Raw genomic sequence first — 19,667 nt, 5'->3', positions numbered from 1 at the left:
GACTGGCAGGTTCGCCGGTATTCAAGGCAGATTGGACCTTTCCTTCTTGTGCCTACATAAGGATTCCATACTAATTCCCTGCTAGACTTCCCCCCCCCTGCTCAGCCAGTCTCTCTTCAGCAGGATCCTATCCATGCTAATACTTTATTTTGGAATAATCACCATCATCTACCAGAGGTAAGATAATTGGCAGATATTTCTTACCTTCTTGTGTGGGCATATCCACACTTCGTCTCACCATACCTTCACCCTGTGGCATCAGAAACATGATCCACTGACGATACATCATTGAAAATGAAATAGAATAGCATTACAACTTAGATGAAAAACTACTCAAGGATCTCTTCCCTCCCCCGCCCTTTTAACCATTATCAGACTCTTTAAAATTCAACTTGCAAAGCTGTTAATTTGTTTATTTAAGAAGCAGTGAAATGCCACACTTTTAATGAGAAATATCACCTGTTACCCAATTGATATGGTCATCTTGTGCATTTCAGAAAATGAATAAATAAAGCAGAATATAATTTACTTTATACGTCTGTTCGGCGGAGTAATCAAAATTCAGTTGGAGAACAAATATGCTTTTAGAGGACAGGCACCATAATTTAAGCACCATTTTACCCCCAAGTAAGAATTCCTAAAATATTTTTTTTAAAAAAAAAGAAAGAAAGGATTTTAAAATCAGCAGCAGATAAGGCCATCGTTTTCAAGTCCACAGACCCTTTTTATGTCATAATAAAAATAAATAATGTATCTGAACGCAATTTGCCCTATTATCTTTAGTATGGGAGTTAGCTACTTTTTTGTTACACCTCTGTCTGACTTGCTGCTTAGCACGCAAGCATGACCATTTATCCTCACGAAGTGAGAATTTTTATGCCACAGGGAAAGATCTGTTTAGCAACACATTTTCTTTGTGATCAGTCTGATAAAACTGCCAGCCTGAACCTGAAATGAATTGTTTAGACCTCCTTTTTAGGATAAGATATTTGAAAATGGGACGGGAAATCAAGCAAGTTTCAGGGGGGAAAAAACGCGGTATCGAGCTTTCAGTGAGTTCCAACTTCTCTTGGTATAAATTACAATGAAACTTAAAAGCAAATTTAGCCAACTTAACAAATAAATAATAAGCAAACAAACAAATACAGAATCGTAAAGCTGTTGTCTGCAGGTCAGATTTGCTCAAGATGCTAAATTAGATAGTTTGGGGCAATGTGTCAGAGGAGCACAGCATAGCAAATGACAGGTTGCTTTTAAAGAAGCAAATAGATCAGAGAGAGTAATTAAGAGATGGTATAAAAGAGCCTGGACCATTTTTTAAAAAACAAAACAAAACAAAGAAAAAACCAGTTCTTTAGATATGGGCTTCCAAAGATTCTTTTCTATCTTTTTTTTTTCCCTTTGCTTAGGTGGTGAGTCTACAGTCAATTCCATGGCGATGCGGATTGTAATGGGGAGTTGGTGGCTCTTCACTCTTATTGTATGTTCATCTTATACAGCAAACCTAGCGGCATTTCTTACTGTCAATAGGATGGACAATCCAATTCGGTAAGAGTCTTTTCCCGTTCTATTATCCAAAATCTGATTTTTAAAGAAAAGAGTATCCAACAGGAGGCAATATGCTTCACAAGCTTTGGGGGATAGCATATTAGAGTCACAGAGAGGGATTACAGAGATCCTTCCTTTGCAATCAAGAAGTCCTGCCCATCTCCTTTCTGTAATCTAGAGCAGGGTTGCCAGAGTTGATTTCTAACATTATTTTAGAATAGAGTCGAGCTGCAACCTTGGAGGTCTTCTAGTCCAGCCCCCTGCTCAAGCAGGAAAACCTATACTGTCTCAGACAAGTGACTGTCCAGTCTCTTCTTAAGAACCACCAGTGATGGAGCACCCACAATTTCTGGAGGCAAGCTGTTCCACTGGTTAATTGTCCTCACTGTCAGGAAGTTTCTCCTTAATTCCAGGTTGCTTCTCTCTTTGATCAGTTTCCATCCATTTTTTTTCTTGTCCTGCCCTCTGGTGCTTTGGAGAATAACGTGATCCCCTCTTCTTTGTGGCAACCCCTCAAATACTGCAATACTGCTACCGTGTCACCCCCTATTCCTTCTTTTCTTTAGACTAGCCAAACCCAAGTCCTGCAGACGTTGTAGCCAAGTGGAAGGCTACAATGAATTGAAGGCTGTTTGTTTGTGCACTTGAGAGGCTGATCCACCATATGGCTGCCATTGTACAGTCTTGTTACGACAACAAAAATACAGTGCTCAATATCTGGCCTTAAATGTTTGTGGCAGGTGTTTAGAAAATCTCAGTTTGGCTTGTCGTTTCACATAAATTACTTGCACATTATTTCACATACTAGGTAAGGACCTTGCTGCCATGGGATGGGAGTTTGCTTGGGCTGCACAGAGGGGTGTTACTAAAAGAAGAGAGAGGAGAGATGGTTGCTGTGGTAGGCTAGTAAAATGATGCTTTCCACAGAGGAGTTCTCTTGGGCTGAAACCAGTGGTGGGATTCAGCCAGTTCGCTGAACCGTTAGCTATTTTTTTTTTTGGCCCGGGCCCAGAATGGACTTCCTGAAGCAGGATCCACACAGAGAACTGGTCATTCACATATTTGAATCCCACCACTGGCTGAAACAATTACAAATTCTACTAGCAGGCAGTTTTTGTGCTCTAAAACCCTTTTAGTTAGCACTGATACATCTACATAGGCAAAAGCCAGCTCATCATTTAGAAGGGGCAAGTAATAATTTTCTACTCTTTGCACGCTAGATGAAATATTAATGTTAGTTATTTATTTATCAAACTTCTACCCCAACACAACCCAGTGACTCTTAATGACTTATGTAAAGGATGAAGAAAAGTTAAACCTTCTGACTGAAACCAGTTCTATTGACAACTGACGCTAAAGCATAAGCTTTAGTGGAGAAGAACCACTAAAGTAACATAAACACATAAGATAAGAATATAATAAAGGTAAAGGTAAAGGTTCCCCCGCACATGTGTGCTAGTCGTTTCCGACTCTAGGGGCCGGTGCTCATCTCCGTTTCAAAGCCGAAGAGCCAGCGCTTGTCCGAGGACGTCTCCGTGGTCATGTGGCCGGCACGACTAGACGCCAAAGGCGCACGGAACGCTGTTACCTTCCCACTGGAGTGGTCCCTATTTTTCTACTTGCATTTTTACCTGCTTTCGAACTGCTAGGTTGGCCGAAGCTGGGACGAGTAACAGGCGCTCACTCTGCTACGCGGCACTCGGGATTCGACCCGCCAAACTGCTGACCTTCAGATCGACAAGCTCAGTGTCCCGACCCACTGAGCCACCGCGTCCCTAAGAATATAATAATAATGTTTTAAAAAGAAAGTAGAAAGGATGGCATCATATAAGAAACGTCTATCCCAAATAGTTTGGTCTTCAGCATTTTCCTTCGACAAAGTATATGGAGTAAAGGCATTTCAGTCACTATTTTGTTCTTAAAGGTCTTCCAAAAAGCTGAACAGAATTAACTGGTGAGCACTTCTGTTCTGCTGTCTCCTGGTATTGTTGTGTCCACTGTTCAGACTGCATTTTGGTTGGTTACTTTAAGATCAGCTTTAGTATTTTTGTCCACCTAACAAGCCCTTTCCAAGGTTCTAAGATAGGCAGGTGTTTATTAGGGTTACTGGTAAAAACTTAATAGTTCAAATCCTAACCAACGACCTGAAATTTTGCAGTACCCTTTTTGCTCTTCTTGTTTTCTATATATCCATAAATTTGTTTTGCAGTAATGCATGCAAGTAAATTTGTATGTTTTTGGGCAGGCAAGTGACTGGCCTGTAATTTTCAGGTTTGTTTCTCTTTTCTGCATCCTCCTGAATCAAAAAAAGTTCTTCCAGTTGTTAGCCATTTTTCACTTTCTGGTGTTTCCAGAACCTGATTCATCTGGTTTGCTAATCTTGCATGCAGACTTGTTAGTGATTTCAACCAGAATCCATGCAACTCATCTAAACTACAGGCACTCCGGTTCTTGACCTTCTTTGCTAGTTTTTGCATGATTTCTTTTGTGCTGTGAACATCTTGCATTCTAATCACTTTTACAGAGCTTCCCACCTGTTTGATCCAATTTGCATGCCCATTGTGCTTCTCTTCTGTTTTCCCACAAGTTCTTTCAAAATCTCAAGGTATTTTCTGGGTTAGATTTTTCACTTGTAATAGCACCATGTTCACTTTCAAGAGTCTTATGGAAACAATGCTGGTTCACTAGAAATTGTGAATTTTGCTGGAACTGTTTGATTCAGTTATCATATCACCTTATTTTCTCTGCAATAGTTACAACTCTTCGTTTCAGCTCTTCAACCACAACTGCAATGTCCTTGTTTTCCAGGTCATATCTTGTTGTCAGGTTAGCTCTGTTATTTTTTTTTAAGGTTTCCTTGCCTCAAATTCTTCACATTACGTAAATCCAATCGAATTTTCTTTATTTTTAAACTCCAGGTGGATTTTCCATTTTTAGTTTTCCCTTCTTCATTGCTTTATTCTTTCCAATTTTCAAACCCAATTCTTCAGTAGTAACATACGCTACTGCATACATTAGCTGGTTTGTTTGAACTAATATTTCTGTTGGACTAGTCTTGACAGCTTCATTCACATTCAATAATATTAATATTATTTTTTTTAAAAAAACAACCCGATTGTTATTATATTTCCTTTATTTACTTGTGGTAAGCTCCTCAGAGTCACAGGCAATTGGATGGCATTCAGTTAGATAAATAGAAAATGGTTGGTTGGATGGATGGATAGGTAGGTAGGTAGATAGATAGATAGATAGATAGATAGATAGATAGATAGATAGATAGATAGATAGATCCTTACAGTTATGGGTAAGTTAGCTCTGAGAAATATTTTCCCAATGTTTTTGAAACACCATTGATGTATGTGTTCTTAACTGTGGGAAAAGTAAGGCTAAGCAAAAAACCCACTGTGTGTCAGATACTTGACACCAATAATCCTGACTTACAGCTGGATATGTCTTTGGGACAACAAAAGGGCTTTCCCACCTTATAAAGTAGATTAGCAAATGTTGCCTACATCTCAGGTCCCTCACAATTTGTGAAAGTAGATGTGTTTTTGCATCAGGTCCCTAGAACCCACATCCCCCATTCTAGCAAGGAATTATCTCCTCCATCTACTTTTCCATTTCCTGTTGCCTTCTTGAATTGTCAAATGTTTCTCTGAGCTAAGTAAAAGGCAGGAGAACATCTGCATCAGAATCACCCTGAAGCACCTTCTGTCAGATTCAAGAGCTCTGAAAGGATTTTTTTTTTTACTAAAACATTTCTGCCCTAAGATTAATGGGACTGACAGAGAGAAAGCCCTCTGCCAGTTCTGGTTTCAGAGCACCAACATTTTTCAGTTTTCAGGACAGGAGAAATAAAAATGAAATTAAAGCTAGTGTTACCAAAGGGACATGGTGGCTCAGTGGGTTAGGATGCTGAGCTTGTCGATCAGAAGGTCGGCAGTTTGGCGGGTCGAATCCCGAGTGCCGCCTAGCAGAGTGAGCGCCTGTTACTCGTCCCAGCTTCTGCCAACCTAGCAGTTCGAAAGCACGTAAAAATGCAAGTAGAAAAATAGGGACCACTACGGTGGGAAGGTAACAGCGTTCCGTGCGCCTTTGGTGTCTAGTCATGCTGGCCACATGACTACGGAGACGTCCTCGGACAAGCGCTGGCTCTTCGGCTTTGAAACGGAGATGAGCACCGGCCCCTAGAGTCGGAAACGACTAGCACGCATGTGCGGGGGAACCTTTACCTTTACCATTACCTTGTGCATAATACCAGGCTGATGAGGACTTTCCCAGAGAAATTCTGTGTTTCTCAGCAGATTTGTAGAGCATCACACCACATTATGCACACACACACACACACACACACACATACACCATACATAGTGCAATATCCCTATTTCTTTTCTAGATGTCTTTATGGGATGTTCTCTAGAGAAACTGCAGGATCTTGTTCCTAAAATTGGAGTGATGATTGTTTGACTCCGGTTCCTACAGAGCACAGCAAATTGTCTCGATTGGTCATCTTCTCTCTTACACATTCTATATAAAATTTACGATAATGGTTATAACAGTCAAATAATATGAGGCAGATCAAGTAGATTAAAGGAACTAACCACCAATGGACAAAAGTTGAGCCAGCTTTTAAAAACTAGAGTACTGCACAGATCTTTGCCAGTCCAGTTAGGTGCTGAATATAAATCAAATGCATTAGCTTTCCTTTTTAAAAAATATATAAAAATCCTCTGTTATTAATGCATTAATAAATGAGGTTTCTGAAGCTGAGTGATTGAAGAAATGAGAATAGAGTAGGCAGAAGACAAATCTGCATACATAATCAAAGTAATTTTTTTGTTTTTATTTTAAATAAGAAGATGTGTCAATTGTTAGATATTTCTGATTTGGACAAAATAGCTTTCATGCTAACTTTGGAATATATTTAATTTACATACAGTAACTGAAAACTACTTCTGGGACTGAATTTTATTTGAAATCTGGATGCAGGTTTTTTTTTCTTTAATTGCATTGCAAGAATTAAATATTTTGCTTTAATGAGCATGTTTTCTTGCTCAAGTAAAGGCATAACTAGATAATTGGGCAGAGCCATTTCATGGATGAGGGAGAATGAAAAATTTCTATTTCTTTTCCTGGGTCCAGCCAAAATTCAATTGTTACTTTTCTGACATTTTAGGTCATTCTCCATTTTTGTTTTCCACTAAGGGAAACAAAACATTGCCAGATCTAGGGTAACAAAACTTTCTCTCTATTCTGTACTCAAGTTTAACTTACTGGACAATTTTGGGTCTCGAGGAATATCTCAAGAACATCTTTGAAATAAACAAAAATGGCTCAGAAATTTCACCTTTCCCCCTTATTATGAACATTATATCATTGTCTGTCTTCTATCCTATTGCCCTTAGCCATCAAAAATAATTATCAGCTTGTCCAAGTTTCTCTCCGTTCCATCTTATCCTAAACAAAATCATTATTTTGCGTGTCTTTTCTTCTCTTTCTTAGGACTGGATAATCTTTCTTTAAGGCCTCTCTTAATAACGCTCTCATTCATGCCCTGTGGCCAAGGTCAATTCTTTTCTGAAGAAGCATACACTAAATTAATTAATTCTGAATCCCATGAAGAAATGGCTCCATTTTCCTAACTAGAAAAGTTTGTGCTTTGATTGCACATATAGACTATTTCTCTGCTCATCCATCAAAGCTCAGGTCAAGGTTGCAAATGCATTTTTTTTGCAATTTATTTCCTGTTGGTTGACTTTTGATTCCTTTAGTTTCATTTCTTGGCATTATTGTGCATGAAGCACATATATTAGAAGGGTGAAGAGATAGCATTCTCTTTATTTTGTTCAATTCTTACTTGAGATGCTGATTTTCAAGAAATGGTTTAACTTCAGTAGAGATCATCCTACGGGCTGCTTTCAAGAATATTGAAAGCTGCATTTCAAAGTATTTACACTAGGGCTTACATAAATAAATGTAAAAGTCAGTAGTTTCAAGTGTCAGTCCACATGAGTGGTATCTTAAGTTTCACATGCAACACAATTTTTTTTTGCATTAAATAGGTGCTTTTTAAATCAGATGTTAAGTGTTCAGTGTACAGTATATCTGTGCCAGTTCAAGTATTTAGGGATATCAAAGTACACTTATTTATTTCCTGCCCATTCTTGTTTATTATAGCTAGAAATTTACTATGGATAATACTTATAATACTAGCAGGAAACATTTTAAAGGTACTCCTGTTTTGTGACTTGGAAGGAAGGAAGGAAGGAAGGAAGGAAGGAAGGAAGGAAGGAAGGAAGGAAGGAAGGAAGGAAGGAAGGAATGATCTAAAACTAACAACGCTCCAAATGGAAATTTGCAAAACTAGTGGCCTGCATTGTTCATTCCAAGAATTTCAGCAGGTCCCATATCTTTTCATAGAATGGCTTAGTGGCATGGGCAAAAAGTATGGAGACACGCGATTGTGTATCCTAAAAGACAGCGTAGTATTAATTGTGTAAATAGCATTGGCGTTATCACCTATTTTGCCTAATCCTTTAACCTATTTCAGAATTTTATTTTGTGAATTGATACTCTCCTTCCTCTTCTATGCTTTAGCCCAAGTAATACAAAATTATCTATCATCTGTCTTTCTGTCTCTCTCATTCTGTGTATCTCTGTCTCCGTCCCTCTCTCTCTCTCTCTTATCTACAGTAGCTAGCTACCTATCTACTTATCCCTGCCATCAATCAAACAAAATGGCTAGACATCTTCCTTTAAATAGTAGGCAGTCCTTCCTGTTAAATAGTAAAAGAATAGGAAAAAAAAGATGTTTTATCAGGATCACAGCAGGATTGACTGGTTCCCTTGCCATTAAAGACTCCATTTATGCTTTGCCTCTTTTGTGACATATGCCAAGAATAACAGAAACATTTCAGCATTTTTAGAAATATTGCAGCTCCATAATGTCAGCAGTAAAGCTCTCCATAAAACTAGGGTATGGTAAAGTATTCCCAGTTCTGCAGAACAGACTAATTTGCAAATGTGACTGTTAATAGAAACTTAGTGTTAGAACTTGAAATTAAAGATTCCAGTGTTTCTTGAAGCCTCTGTGGATTAACTTTTAGGAGTGCTTATGGAGTTTATGTCCGCAGTGCAAGTTTCTGCCTTAATTTAGAAGCCGTGCCAAACTGCACTTTTACCCACTGCCAGATGGATCATTTCACAGGGCCTTTTGTGTATTTTATTCCTCATTGTACACAAGGATACTTGGTATAAGCAAAATGTAACGAAAGATGAAGTTGCCACTCCACTTGTCAAATGGTCTGGTTGTTGTCTCCTTTCTGAACCATTACAATACTAATGAACATGATGTTAGACTAGGAGAATATTAATGAACTATTAGTAGTGCAGTAGATGAACTATTGACTTAATGCAGGAGCTTGTGGGGACAACAGCCTTTTAAGGTAGGCATCAAAAGTTGTAGCTCATTTGGGCTTCAGTGACAACATTTGTTCTTTGGGAAGACCTGCTTCAAAAAAAAAACATTTTTCTAAATATATTGGCTTTCCCCAAGAGTTTTTCAGCTAGTTAACAGAATAACAGAGTTGGAAGGGGCTTTGGAGATCTTTTAGTCCAACCCCCTGCTCAAACAGGAGAGCCAATACCATTTCAGACAAGTGTCTGTCCAGTCTCCTCTTAAAAACTTCCAGTGTTGGAGCATTCACCACTTCTGGAGGCAGGTTGTTCCACTGGTTAATTGTTCTAACTGTCAGAAAATTTCTCCTTAGTTCTAGGTTGCTTCTCTCCTTGACTAGTTTCCATCTGTTGCTTCTTGTCCTACCTTCAGGTGCTTTGGAGAATAGCTTGACCCCCTCTTCTTTGGGGCAGCCCCTGAGATGTTGGAACAGTGCTAGCGTTGGTATTGCTTATAACTATGGCTTTGTTTTAATCTCTGTATTAGAATTTTTTGGCCTGGTTTTTGAAAATGACAAAGAACTGGCATGGCTTGCACTGTGAGAGGTGAGTTGCCATGCTATGTTCATAGCTCTTTTAGAGAAGATTCTTCTTCATATGCTGCTAAGTTAGGCTTCAGCAACAGTCCTTCAATGGAAGGAGAGCTAATGAAGGTTGAATAAATGGTGCTTCAACTACTGCGGCAACATCATCTTGCAAATATTGTGGATATCAGCCTGATCTTCCTCCACCTTCTTTCTGCTTATCTACCTTTTTTGTTATTGAGATGATGGGACCCAGGACTGAGAATCCAGCACAGTAAGAATGAGGCAAAAGAATGGACACTACTTTAAAGAGTAGAACTTGCTTAAAATACGCCAAGAAACTTGAATTCGATTAGAACCAGGACAAATAAATGATATGTTGCTTAATGGGAGTTTATTGGTTAGTGCATGAGCCAGAAGGAGGAAATCTCCAGTGACAAAATGAGTGGATATGAAAATTTTACTCTTAATTCATCGCCTTTTAATTCCTCACCTGCAGCTTATATTACGTCAGGCTCACTGATATGACTTATTTCAGTAAAATGTAACGTGGCGAAGCTTGTGCCTCTTGTTTTGTGGAAGTAGAAAATTTAATTGCGCCTTTTCTGTAACAAAAGAAATCCTGTTAATTTGAAGCAGCCATAATTCAGGATCTGCATTCCAGTCCTAATCCTGATGGCACTGAAAGGCTGGAGGAGTTTTGTTGCAGTAATTATAGTTGATAGATTTCCAGGAAACCTGTGTTTGGGCAGGTGAGACGGGATTAATTACTGTGAAGTTTTTCCGATGTTGTTATTTCATGAGAAAGATGAACGAGTGGCAAAGATGAACAGAAAGGAAAGCTATTTCTAGATCCCATCCATCTATTCCACCTGATTCTCAGGTTGGCTTATAATACAGAAAAATAAACACAATTAGGAAGTAAGAAGGGAGAAGAAAAAATGAACATATGTAGTGTTTATTTAACAAATGCATTTATTTACTGATTTAATGAGTTAATGAGATGAATCCAGCTTTAGTAGCCACCAAAGAAGAAGGAATAAATATCAATATAAGGGGAGAAAATTAATCTTTCAAAGGTGCAGGATGAAGGTGAACTCCTACTGGCGTTCCATGGCAATTATATATTTCGTTGAGCAGAGGCTGGCATGGTAAGAATGCATAACAATTTCCCGTCTTAAGTTCGGCTGTTTAATTCGTGCCGATCTTTCACATTCGTTGGAGATCTGCCTCTTTGCTAATGTTGTAGGACATGAGATAGGAGATGATAGAAAAGGGTGAGACGGTTTGGTCTCCCATTCTGACAGCTTTTCTGCCCATCTGTGTATTACCCCAAGATGTTGGTTTGCTCTAATTGTATGCAATTAGTGAACAATAATTACCAAGGTGACTTCATGATGAAAACACCGCCTAGCATCTTGCAAAAGAGAGAGAGAGAGAGAGAGAGAGAGAGAGAGAGAGAGAGAGAGAGAGAGAGAGAGAGAGAGAGAGAGAGAGAGAGAGAGAGAGAGAGAAGAATGTACAGATATTGGAATGCATTTCACATTGGTGTTCATAGAGACAAGAAGAGAGAGCGTACTTTTGTAAATGCTGCTTTGGTAGAGTATGTCTTTTTTTGTATTTCTCTGAGGCATTTTCCAAGTATCCCTCCCTTGTTCTTTATTAAACGTGGCTGTAAATGGAAGCAGGACTCTAACAAAGGTGCCAATTGGTGGCTGGTGTGCCAGAGGAGGAGGGAGGGGGGAGGAGAAGAGAAAGAACAGGAGGAAGAGGAGGAGGAAGAGAAAGAAGAGGAGGGGGCAGGGGGAAGAGGAGTAAGGAAGGAAGAGGAGGAATAAGAAGAAGAGGAGGAAGAGAAAAGAAAGAGAAGGAGGAGAAAGGACGATACATCTGGTTACAAAGGATGGGAACATAGGCTTAGTGACATAATTATTGAATTATTACCCCCCGTAGATAGGGCTCGCAACTTGGGAGTCCTCCTAGATTCGCGGCTTACCTTGGAAGATCACATGGTGGCTGTGACTAGGGGGGCTTTCGCCCAGGTTCGCCTGGTGCGCCAGTTGCGGCCCTATCTAAGCCGGGATGATTTATGCACGGTCACTCACGCGCTCGTGACCTCTCGTCTAGACTACTGCAACGCTCTCTACATGGGGCTTCCCTTGAGGACCACCCGGAGGCTCCAACTGGTACAGAATGCAGCCGCGAGAGTTGTGTTGGGAGTCTCCCGATACTCCCATGTTACACCTCTGCTCCGTGAGCTGCATTGGTTGCCAGTTGCCTTCCGGGTGAGATTCAAGGTGCTAGTAATGGTGTTCAAAGCCCTCCATGGCATGGGGCCGGAGTACCTCAGGGAACATCTGCTGCCGGCAACAAGCTCCCTGCGCCCTGTGCGTTCCCACAGAGAGGGCCTCCTCAGGGTGCCACCGGTCAGAGAATGCCGTCTCGTGGCCCCCAGGGGGAGATCCTTCTCTGTGGGCACCCCGGAGCTATGGAACCAGTTACCGGTTGAGCTCCGGACGGCGCCCGATCTGCGCTCCTTTCGCCGCGATCTGAAAACATACTTGTTCGAGCAAGCCGGCCTGGCCTGAGGGGGGATTGGTGGGGTTTTTTATCATTTTTATTGGGGTTTTTACTATGTATCAATTGTATTTTAATTGGGCATGCATTTAATTATCTTTTAATTTTTGTACATTTCTGTGTTTTATTCTTGCCCTGTACACCGCCCTGAGTCCTCAGGGAGAAGGGCGGTATAGAAATATTAATAAATTAAATTAAATTAAATAATCATGCACCTGATTTGTCATGTCATAGGGCTGAGAGTCCTTGACAAACATCTAAGACTCTGGATATACAAGTGACCTTATTGATTCTTTCTAAATCAAAAGAGAAACACATAACCCAGGGGTGGCTTCATTAGTGTGAAAATAGTAAACAGAATAATATGAAAAGAACTGCAGAAACAAGAGGAAGTACTTAGAGACTCGAGTGAATTTGTAAACTTATAAAACACAAGGCCCAGAATATCGACTGGGCCTTTATTAACTGCTGGGGAAAGACCATTCAAAAAATGAGTAAGTCAAGTGGATGCAAAATCTGAATTCAGTAATACGGTAGATATGCAGCCGTGGGAATTTCAGTGAAACAACATTCAGTGTACTCCAAAGGTTATACTTAGTATAAAATGTTTTAATCATCGATATATTGCTCAAATCCTGATTGCTAAAATGGACAGTTCATTCTCTAAAAATTGCTGGAAGTAGAATGAACAAGTTAGGGTCATTCTTTCGTACTGAATTCCAATAATAATAATTAATAATAATAATAATAATAATAATAATAATAATAATAATAATAATAATAATAATAATAATAGGAAGGGACCATGGAGGTCATTAGTCCAACCCTGTATACCGTTTCAGACAAATGGCTACCCAATCTCTTCTTAAAGACTTCCAGTTTTGGAGCATTCACAGCTTCTGGAGGCAGGTTGTTCCACTAATTAATTGTCCTAACTGTCAGGAAGTTTCTCCTTAGTTCTACGTTGCTTCTCTCTTTGGTTAGTTTCCATCCATTGTTTCTTGTCTTGCCTTTAGTATTTTTATTAAACTTCATTAAACCATCTAACTCAGGGGTGTCAAACTCAAATTCATTGAGGGCCACATCAGCATTGTGGTTGCCCTCACGTTGCCAGGTGGGTATGGCCAGGGTGGGCGTGGCCTACTGGGTGGGCGTGGCTAGAGTGTGTATGGCCTACTGGGTGGGCATGACCAGCTCTACATCGTTCGCATCAAGGTTGCCTATGGGGGCCTGGGCAGGAGTGTGACAGATAGGAGGGTCTCTGGGCCAGGGCCAAGGCAGTGGGGGCCATTCCCTCACTGTTTCCAGGATGGCTTCATGGGCCACATGAAACCACTTCGCGGGCCAGATCTGACCCCCGGGCCTTGTGTTTGACATGTCTGATCTAACTGTTCAAGGTACACTGAATTTGCTTTGAATAGGTTCACTAATGCAAGAATATTGTATGCTTTTTGCTGGAAAGACTGTTTGACCCCTACTAAATTAAGTTGTAGGTGTATAATTCTATGTCTAAAATAATTTCCTATCTTAAAAGTAAATATGACATAGAATTCAACTTACACTAAACTAAGAATGGAAACCTTTCTTAGACTACAAGTTAATACATACATTTGTACCACATCAAAAAAATTGGCTTTCTCCATGCACAGAGTACATATTTCAATTTTATGGGATGTTTAAATCTCAATAATATGGGTTGAATTTACTGTTCTTATCATACCATGCAGTTAGTTATAGTGTGCTGACTACAAGTGTGGATATTCATGCTTATCGTAGAGCTTAATAGCAATTTTCAGTCTCCACAATGATAAAATATATTCAGTGATTCATCCTTAACTAATGATATAGTGGAAAAATTATAATTTCCATCTCATTTGAAATCCTTTGCTGTGCTTTACTTTTTATATTCTACTTTCCTTTTTGATGTTTATATATCTTCTTTAAATTGCCTAATAATAAAATACAAAAAGAAAACCTAGCCCCACGCAGCTGCGGAGATTAAATCTCCAAATTACTCAGTTATATACAACAGGAGATCCTACCTCAGGCATAGGAAACCTGTGGACACCTTTTCCATAGCTAACCCTGATCCTTTCTCTCTCTCTCTCTCTCTCTCTCTCTCTCTCTCTCTCTCTCTCTCTCTCTCTCTCTCTCTCTCTCTCTCTTTCTCTCTTTCTCTCTCTCTCTCTCTCTCTCTCTCTCTCTCTCTCTCTCTCTCTCTCTCTCTCTCTCTCTCTCTCTCTCTTTTCCAGTCTGATCTTTTTTGACCATAATTACTTAAAAGTGCTGGTACACTTGCCTACTTCTTTGGTCCAGGAAATCTAGCAAAACTACAGCGAGTTTGGCTCTAGTGGTGAAGGTCCCAGGCTAGAAAGTGAGGGATCATGAGTTCTAGTCCCACCTTATGTGCAAAAGCCAGTCCCTCTCTCGGTGAAATTCACTTCACAGGGCTGTTGTTGTGGAGCAAATAGGAGGAGGAAGGGGTTTGGGACATGTTCATTGGTTTGAGTTATTTGTAAAATAATAATAATAATAAAGGCAGGATACAAATGAATAAATAAAGAGTGCAACACACAGTTTTGCTGTTGTGGGGATATATGTGTTGGGTATGTTCACTGCTTTTGAGTTATTTGTAAAAAATAATAAAAGCGGGATACAAATAAAAATAAACAAGTAATAAACGAACGAAACTATATTTTGCAGCAGGCTTGTCACATTAAACCAACACATACACAAACATCTATACACAAAGGTAAAGGTAAGGTAAAGGTTCCCCACACATGTGTGCTAGTCGTTTCCGACTCTAGGGGCCGGTGCTCATCTCCGTTTCAAAGCTGAAGAGCCAGCGCTTGTCTGAGGACATCTCCGTGGTCATGTGGCCGGCATGACTGGACGCCAAAGGCACATGGAACGCTGTTACCTTCCCACCGTAGTGGTCCCTATTTTTCTACTTGCATTTTTTTTACGTGCTTTTGAACTGCTAGGTTGGCAGAAGCTGGGATGAGTAACAGGCGCTTACTCTGTTATGCGGCACTCGGGATTCAACCCGCCAAACTGATCGACAAGCTCAGCGTCCTAACCCACTGAGCCACCACGTCCCTACAAAGGCAGGATACAAATAAATAAATAAAAAGAGTGCAATGCACAGTTTTGCTGTTGTGGGGATATGTGTGTTGGATATGTTCACTGCTTTTCAGTTATTTGTAAAAAATAATAAAAGCGGGATACGAATAAAAATAAACAAGTAATAAACGAACGAAACTATATTTTGCAGCAGGCTTGTCACATTAAACCAACACATACACAAACATCTATACACAAAGACAATGTGTCACATAGGAGAACTTGAAAAATTATCTTCATTGAGGTAGACCCTTGCCATCTTCCCTTCCCAAATGGTTGAGTGCAGCCTCTGATCACTACAATTTTCTCGTGGTTGCCCTGTCTTCTTCCCCAACAAGAAGACAGGAAAACATTTCTTTTAATTAGAAAAAAATGGGGGGGATCAAATGAAAACGAGTGGAATTATCGATTATAGGAGTTTTGATATTTTCTTCCTGCAGAAAACCAGAAACCTTTTTTTTAATCAGCCCATAAAACCAACGTCTCTTCCCTCCTTCCAATAATTCTTCGATTCCTCTTGCATTTCAGAACATTTCAGGACCTTTCCAAGCAAATGGATGTCTCTTATGGGACAGTCAGAGACTCAGCCGTTTACGAGTACTTCAGAGCGAAAGGCACCAACCCTTTAGAGCAAGACAGCACTTTTGCTGAGCTGTGGAAGTCCATTAGTAAGAACAACGGAGCGGATAACTGTGTAGCAAACCCTTCCGAAGGTATAAGGAAGGTAAGATGCATGCAGGATTCGGTCTTTGATGTTTTCGTCAAGAATGATACAAACCCCTTTGATGCTGTGCAAAAAAATAAGTCAAGAGATTAATTATTGGAGTAGAGATTGATCTTAATCATTATAGTTATTGTTAAATATATTTGCCACCTGTCTCACCATGGGGTTACTCTAGATCAGTGGTTCCCAAACTTTTCTGTACCCCGTACCCCTAGAACGCTTCTGATATATTCTTAGATTCACAGCTCTCCTTAGAAGATCATATAGGAGCTGTGACTAGAGGGGCCTTCGCCCAGGTTCGTCTGGTGCGCCAGTTGTGACCCTATCTGGACCTGGATGCCTTGCGTAAGTCACTCATGCACTTGTGACCTCTCGTTTAGACTACTGCAATGCTCTCTACATGGGGCTGCCCTTGAGGACCACTAAGAAACTTCAGCTGGTACAGAGTGCAGCCGCGTGAGTTCTGTTGGGTGTCTCCCAATACTCCCATGTTACACCTCTGCTCTGTGAGCTGCATTGGCTTCCAGTTGCCTTCCAGGTGGGATTCAAGGTGCTGGTGATGACATATAAAGCCCTACATGGCATGGGTCCGGATTACCTACGGGAGCACCTGCCGGCGTCAACTTCCCTCCGTCCAGTGCACTCCCACAGAGAGGGCCTCCTCAGGGTACCACCGGTCAGAGAATGTCGACTGGTGACCCCCAGGGGGAGAGCGTTCTCGGTGGGCGCACCAGTCCTTTGGAACTGCTTACCGGCTGAACTCCGGATGGCCCCCGACCTTCGCTCCTTCCGGCGTGATCTAAAAACTTATCTATTCGAACAAGCCGGCCTGGTCTGATGGGTTTGGGGTTATAACAGCGTTTTTAACTAATTTACTGCATCGGCCACAATCATTTAATTTTAAATCTTATATTCTGTATTCTTATTTTTATTGCCCTGTACACCGCCCTGAGTCCTTCGGGAGAAGGGCGGTATATAAATCAAATCAATCAATCAATCAATCAATCAATCAATAAATAAATAGATAAATAGATAAATAGATAAATAAATAAATAAATAAATAAATAAATAAATAAATAAATAAATAAATAAATAAATAAATATTCTTGCACCCCTTACAAAAGTTCAAAACGAATCATGCATATACACTATAATTTTGAAACTTCTAAACCCAAGGGTTTTTTTTGCACTCCCTGGAATATCGTCTCGCACCCCTGGTTGGGAACCCTGGCTCTAGATGGCTCACAAAAATAAAATAAAAATAAAGAAATAAAAAGGAAGTTTAAACAAAGCAAAAGTAAAACAATAGAACAATAAAGCAAAGGAAAAGAAAACAAAGAAAATACATCAATATGACTAGGAAAAAAATGGGGGTTGGAGTCTGCTGTCAAACTAGCAGCCATAATAATAATAATAATAATAATAATAATAATAATAATAATAATAATAATAATAATAATAATAATAATAATAATAATAATAATAATAATAATAATTGCAGTAATCTAAATCAGGGCAACAATTGTTTTCTCAAGCTATGGACCATTTATTACAAGATATTTTTTTTAAAAAAAACAACAACCCATGGAGATAAAATAATAGATTTTTTTTTTGAGACTTTACCCAACCTTATGGTTGGCAGCATGCTGTACCATTTCCAGAGATTTATCCAAGTATGTATCATGGTCAGTAGCTTGCCTGTTATAGTAATGGTTGCAAATAAAAATCAATTTATGTTAGGAAGGTTAGAAAAAGAAATATGCACCAAGAAATTTTGAGGGTTTTTTCCCCCCCTCTCTTCCTTCGCAACTCTTGGGCCTTTTGCATGAATGAAAACATTCGGATTGCATTTTGACACACTGTGATCAGAAGGAAAGTCCTGGGACTTGTTTACTTCATCAATTAGGTTGTCAATCAAACAGGATGCCAGGTCTGGGAATGCCAGACAGTGTGGAAATGGGATAGTGGAAATGAGAATTTCCACCTAGCCTCAGAAAGAAGAACAAATTTTCAGTGACAGACAATCTGGGCGATTGTGTAGAGTGATAAGGCACATCTGGATTTGCAGTTACAGCAGAAAGATGAAAGGTGTGAGCTGATTGCAGAAAATGTAGAAATTCTACAATTGAGTGCAGGTGATCCACAATCATCCTTTCCGAAGCCCCTGTCTTTCACCTTAAACTCCTATTAAGTGTTGGTGCTTCTTGCACGTGTACATGTAGCAAATTTTAATATATCTATCTGCACTCTGCAAAGTGCTGCAGTATACAGTAAAAAAAAATAAATCTGAAAAACCTGCTGCCTGTAAATTTAGAATTCCTTTGTTCTGTATGCCAAGAGTTCATAGCAGAAACGTCTTTATACTTCTGTTTTGTTTTGTTGTTGTTGTTTGTCTTCCCCCTCTCTCTGGATAATTAGAATTGGGAAGAATGCTTAGAGAAAAATGAACGGAGAGCCAAATTTATGCACAACATAACACATACCAGTTATTGGATAGATTTTGAGAGGGGAGGGAGTCAGACAGTCCGTGGTGTTCTGCAACTTTCCCCAAAAATTCCTTGTTTCCAAGTGTACTTCAACAGCTGTATCAATCTCATATTACATTTGGAAATAAATGTGACTTTTTTTAAAAAAAAAAAGCAAGATTGCGGGCTCTCATCTCTTGCTTCCCATTTTAACTTACTCTTACAATGCTTCCCTGTATTGTAGCTGTCTCTGGGATGCAAAAGCAGATTTCTGCTTAACCTTTGTGCACGCTGAAAACAATCTTTCTAATGTATGAAGAGCTGATAACAAAATTCTGATTCTGCCCATCATTTTTAAATTCCATCAAGAGTAGTTTGCCTCTGTTACCATGCCTTTCACCCCTGATCTTGTAATGTGTCAATCCATTTAGTTCAACCACTCCCCTAAAGATCTGTTTTTCACAGAATCGTGGTACCTATCAATGTCGCTTTGTGTGATTGCGGCTCAGTATGATTTCCCCTGGAAATCCAAAGAGGTTTTGCCTGGAGGGGGAATCCCAGATTTGCTTTAGGCAAAGTTTCAATGGCAATTCTAATCTTTCTAGCTGAAAATGAATAATAAAGACCGACCCTTCAAATCACAGGGTGAGCTACTAGCATTCCTAACACTCTGATAATCATTTGCATGCATTCAGCGAGCGAACAGTACGTGATCAGATTCCATATTTAGAAAATGTTGCTTGCAAGACATTGTCTGCATGGGTTCTCCTTGGAGGGAAAAAAGTGAGTGGGAATAGTCAAATACTTGTTGAAAGTGTTCTGCTTCATAAATTTGATTCTTGCACCATTGAATTCAGTTAGAATCCTCCCTTGACCTTAAATAGCTTTAGATCACACCTTTGTATAATCGCATTTCCTGATCAGTTCATTTGCAGATCTGAAGTCCTGGAATAGTAGTTCAGATGCGTTGCCATCAAAAATTTAAATTATTTTTTTTTCTCACTGTGGCATTGTCATTTTTTGCTTCTCTAAATACTGGGAAATAAGTAAGAACTAGGCAGATTTTAGTTGAACGTATGCACTATCTGCACATTTTCATGTAATTGTTTATTGAAATTTCATTTTTGGTATACACGTCAAGCTGTATGTGTTGACAAAGCATTCCTTTCCCGATGTGTAGTGTACACACAACAATGCTTGCATGACAGCACAACGAAGGGAAATATGCCCTCTTAAAAGCAGAGGAGGAAA

General features: G+C 39.7%; 1 protein-coding gene across 1 annotated transcript in view; it reads left to right on the top strand.

Moving 5' to 3' along the window:
• The window catches only part of GRID1 (glutamate ionotropic receptor delta type subunit 1), a gene marked incomplete at its 5' end in the record, with an annotated part of 330,056 nt that overhangs the window by 288,325 nt on the left and 22,064 nt on the right, over positions 1-19,667 (top strand). Inside the window, 2 exons of the mRNA XM_083363340.1 lie at positions 1,410-1,548; positions 15,756-15,951. Of these exons, the coding sequence (XP_083219466.1) occupies positions 1,410-1,548; positions 15,756-15,951 (335 nt within the window). The remainder of the gene's footprint in view (positions 1-1,409; positions 1,549-15,755; positions 15,952-19,667) is intronic.

This window comes from Vipera ursinii (genome assembly GCF_947247035.1).
Source record: "Vipera ursinii genome assembly, chromosome: 5".
NCBI classification, from domain to species: Eukaryota; Metazoa; Chordata; class Lepidosauria; order Squamata; family Viperidae; genus Vipera; species Vipera ursinii.
This window is presented reverse-complemented; position numbering and strand designations above follow the sequence as displayed.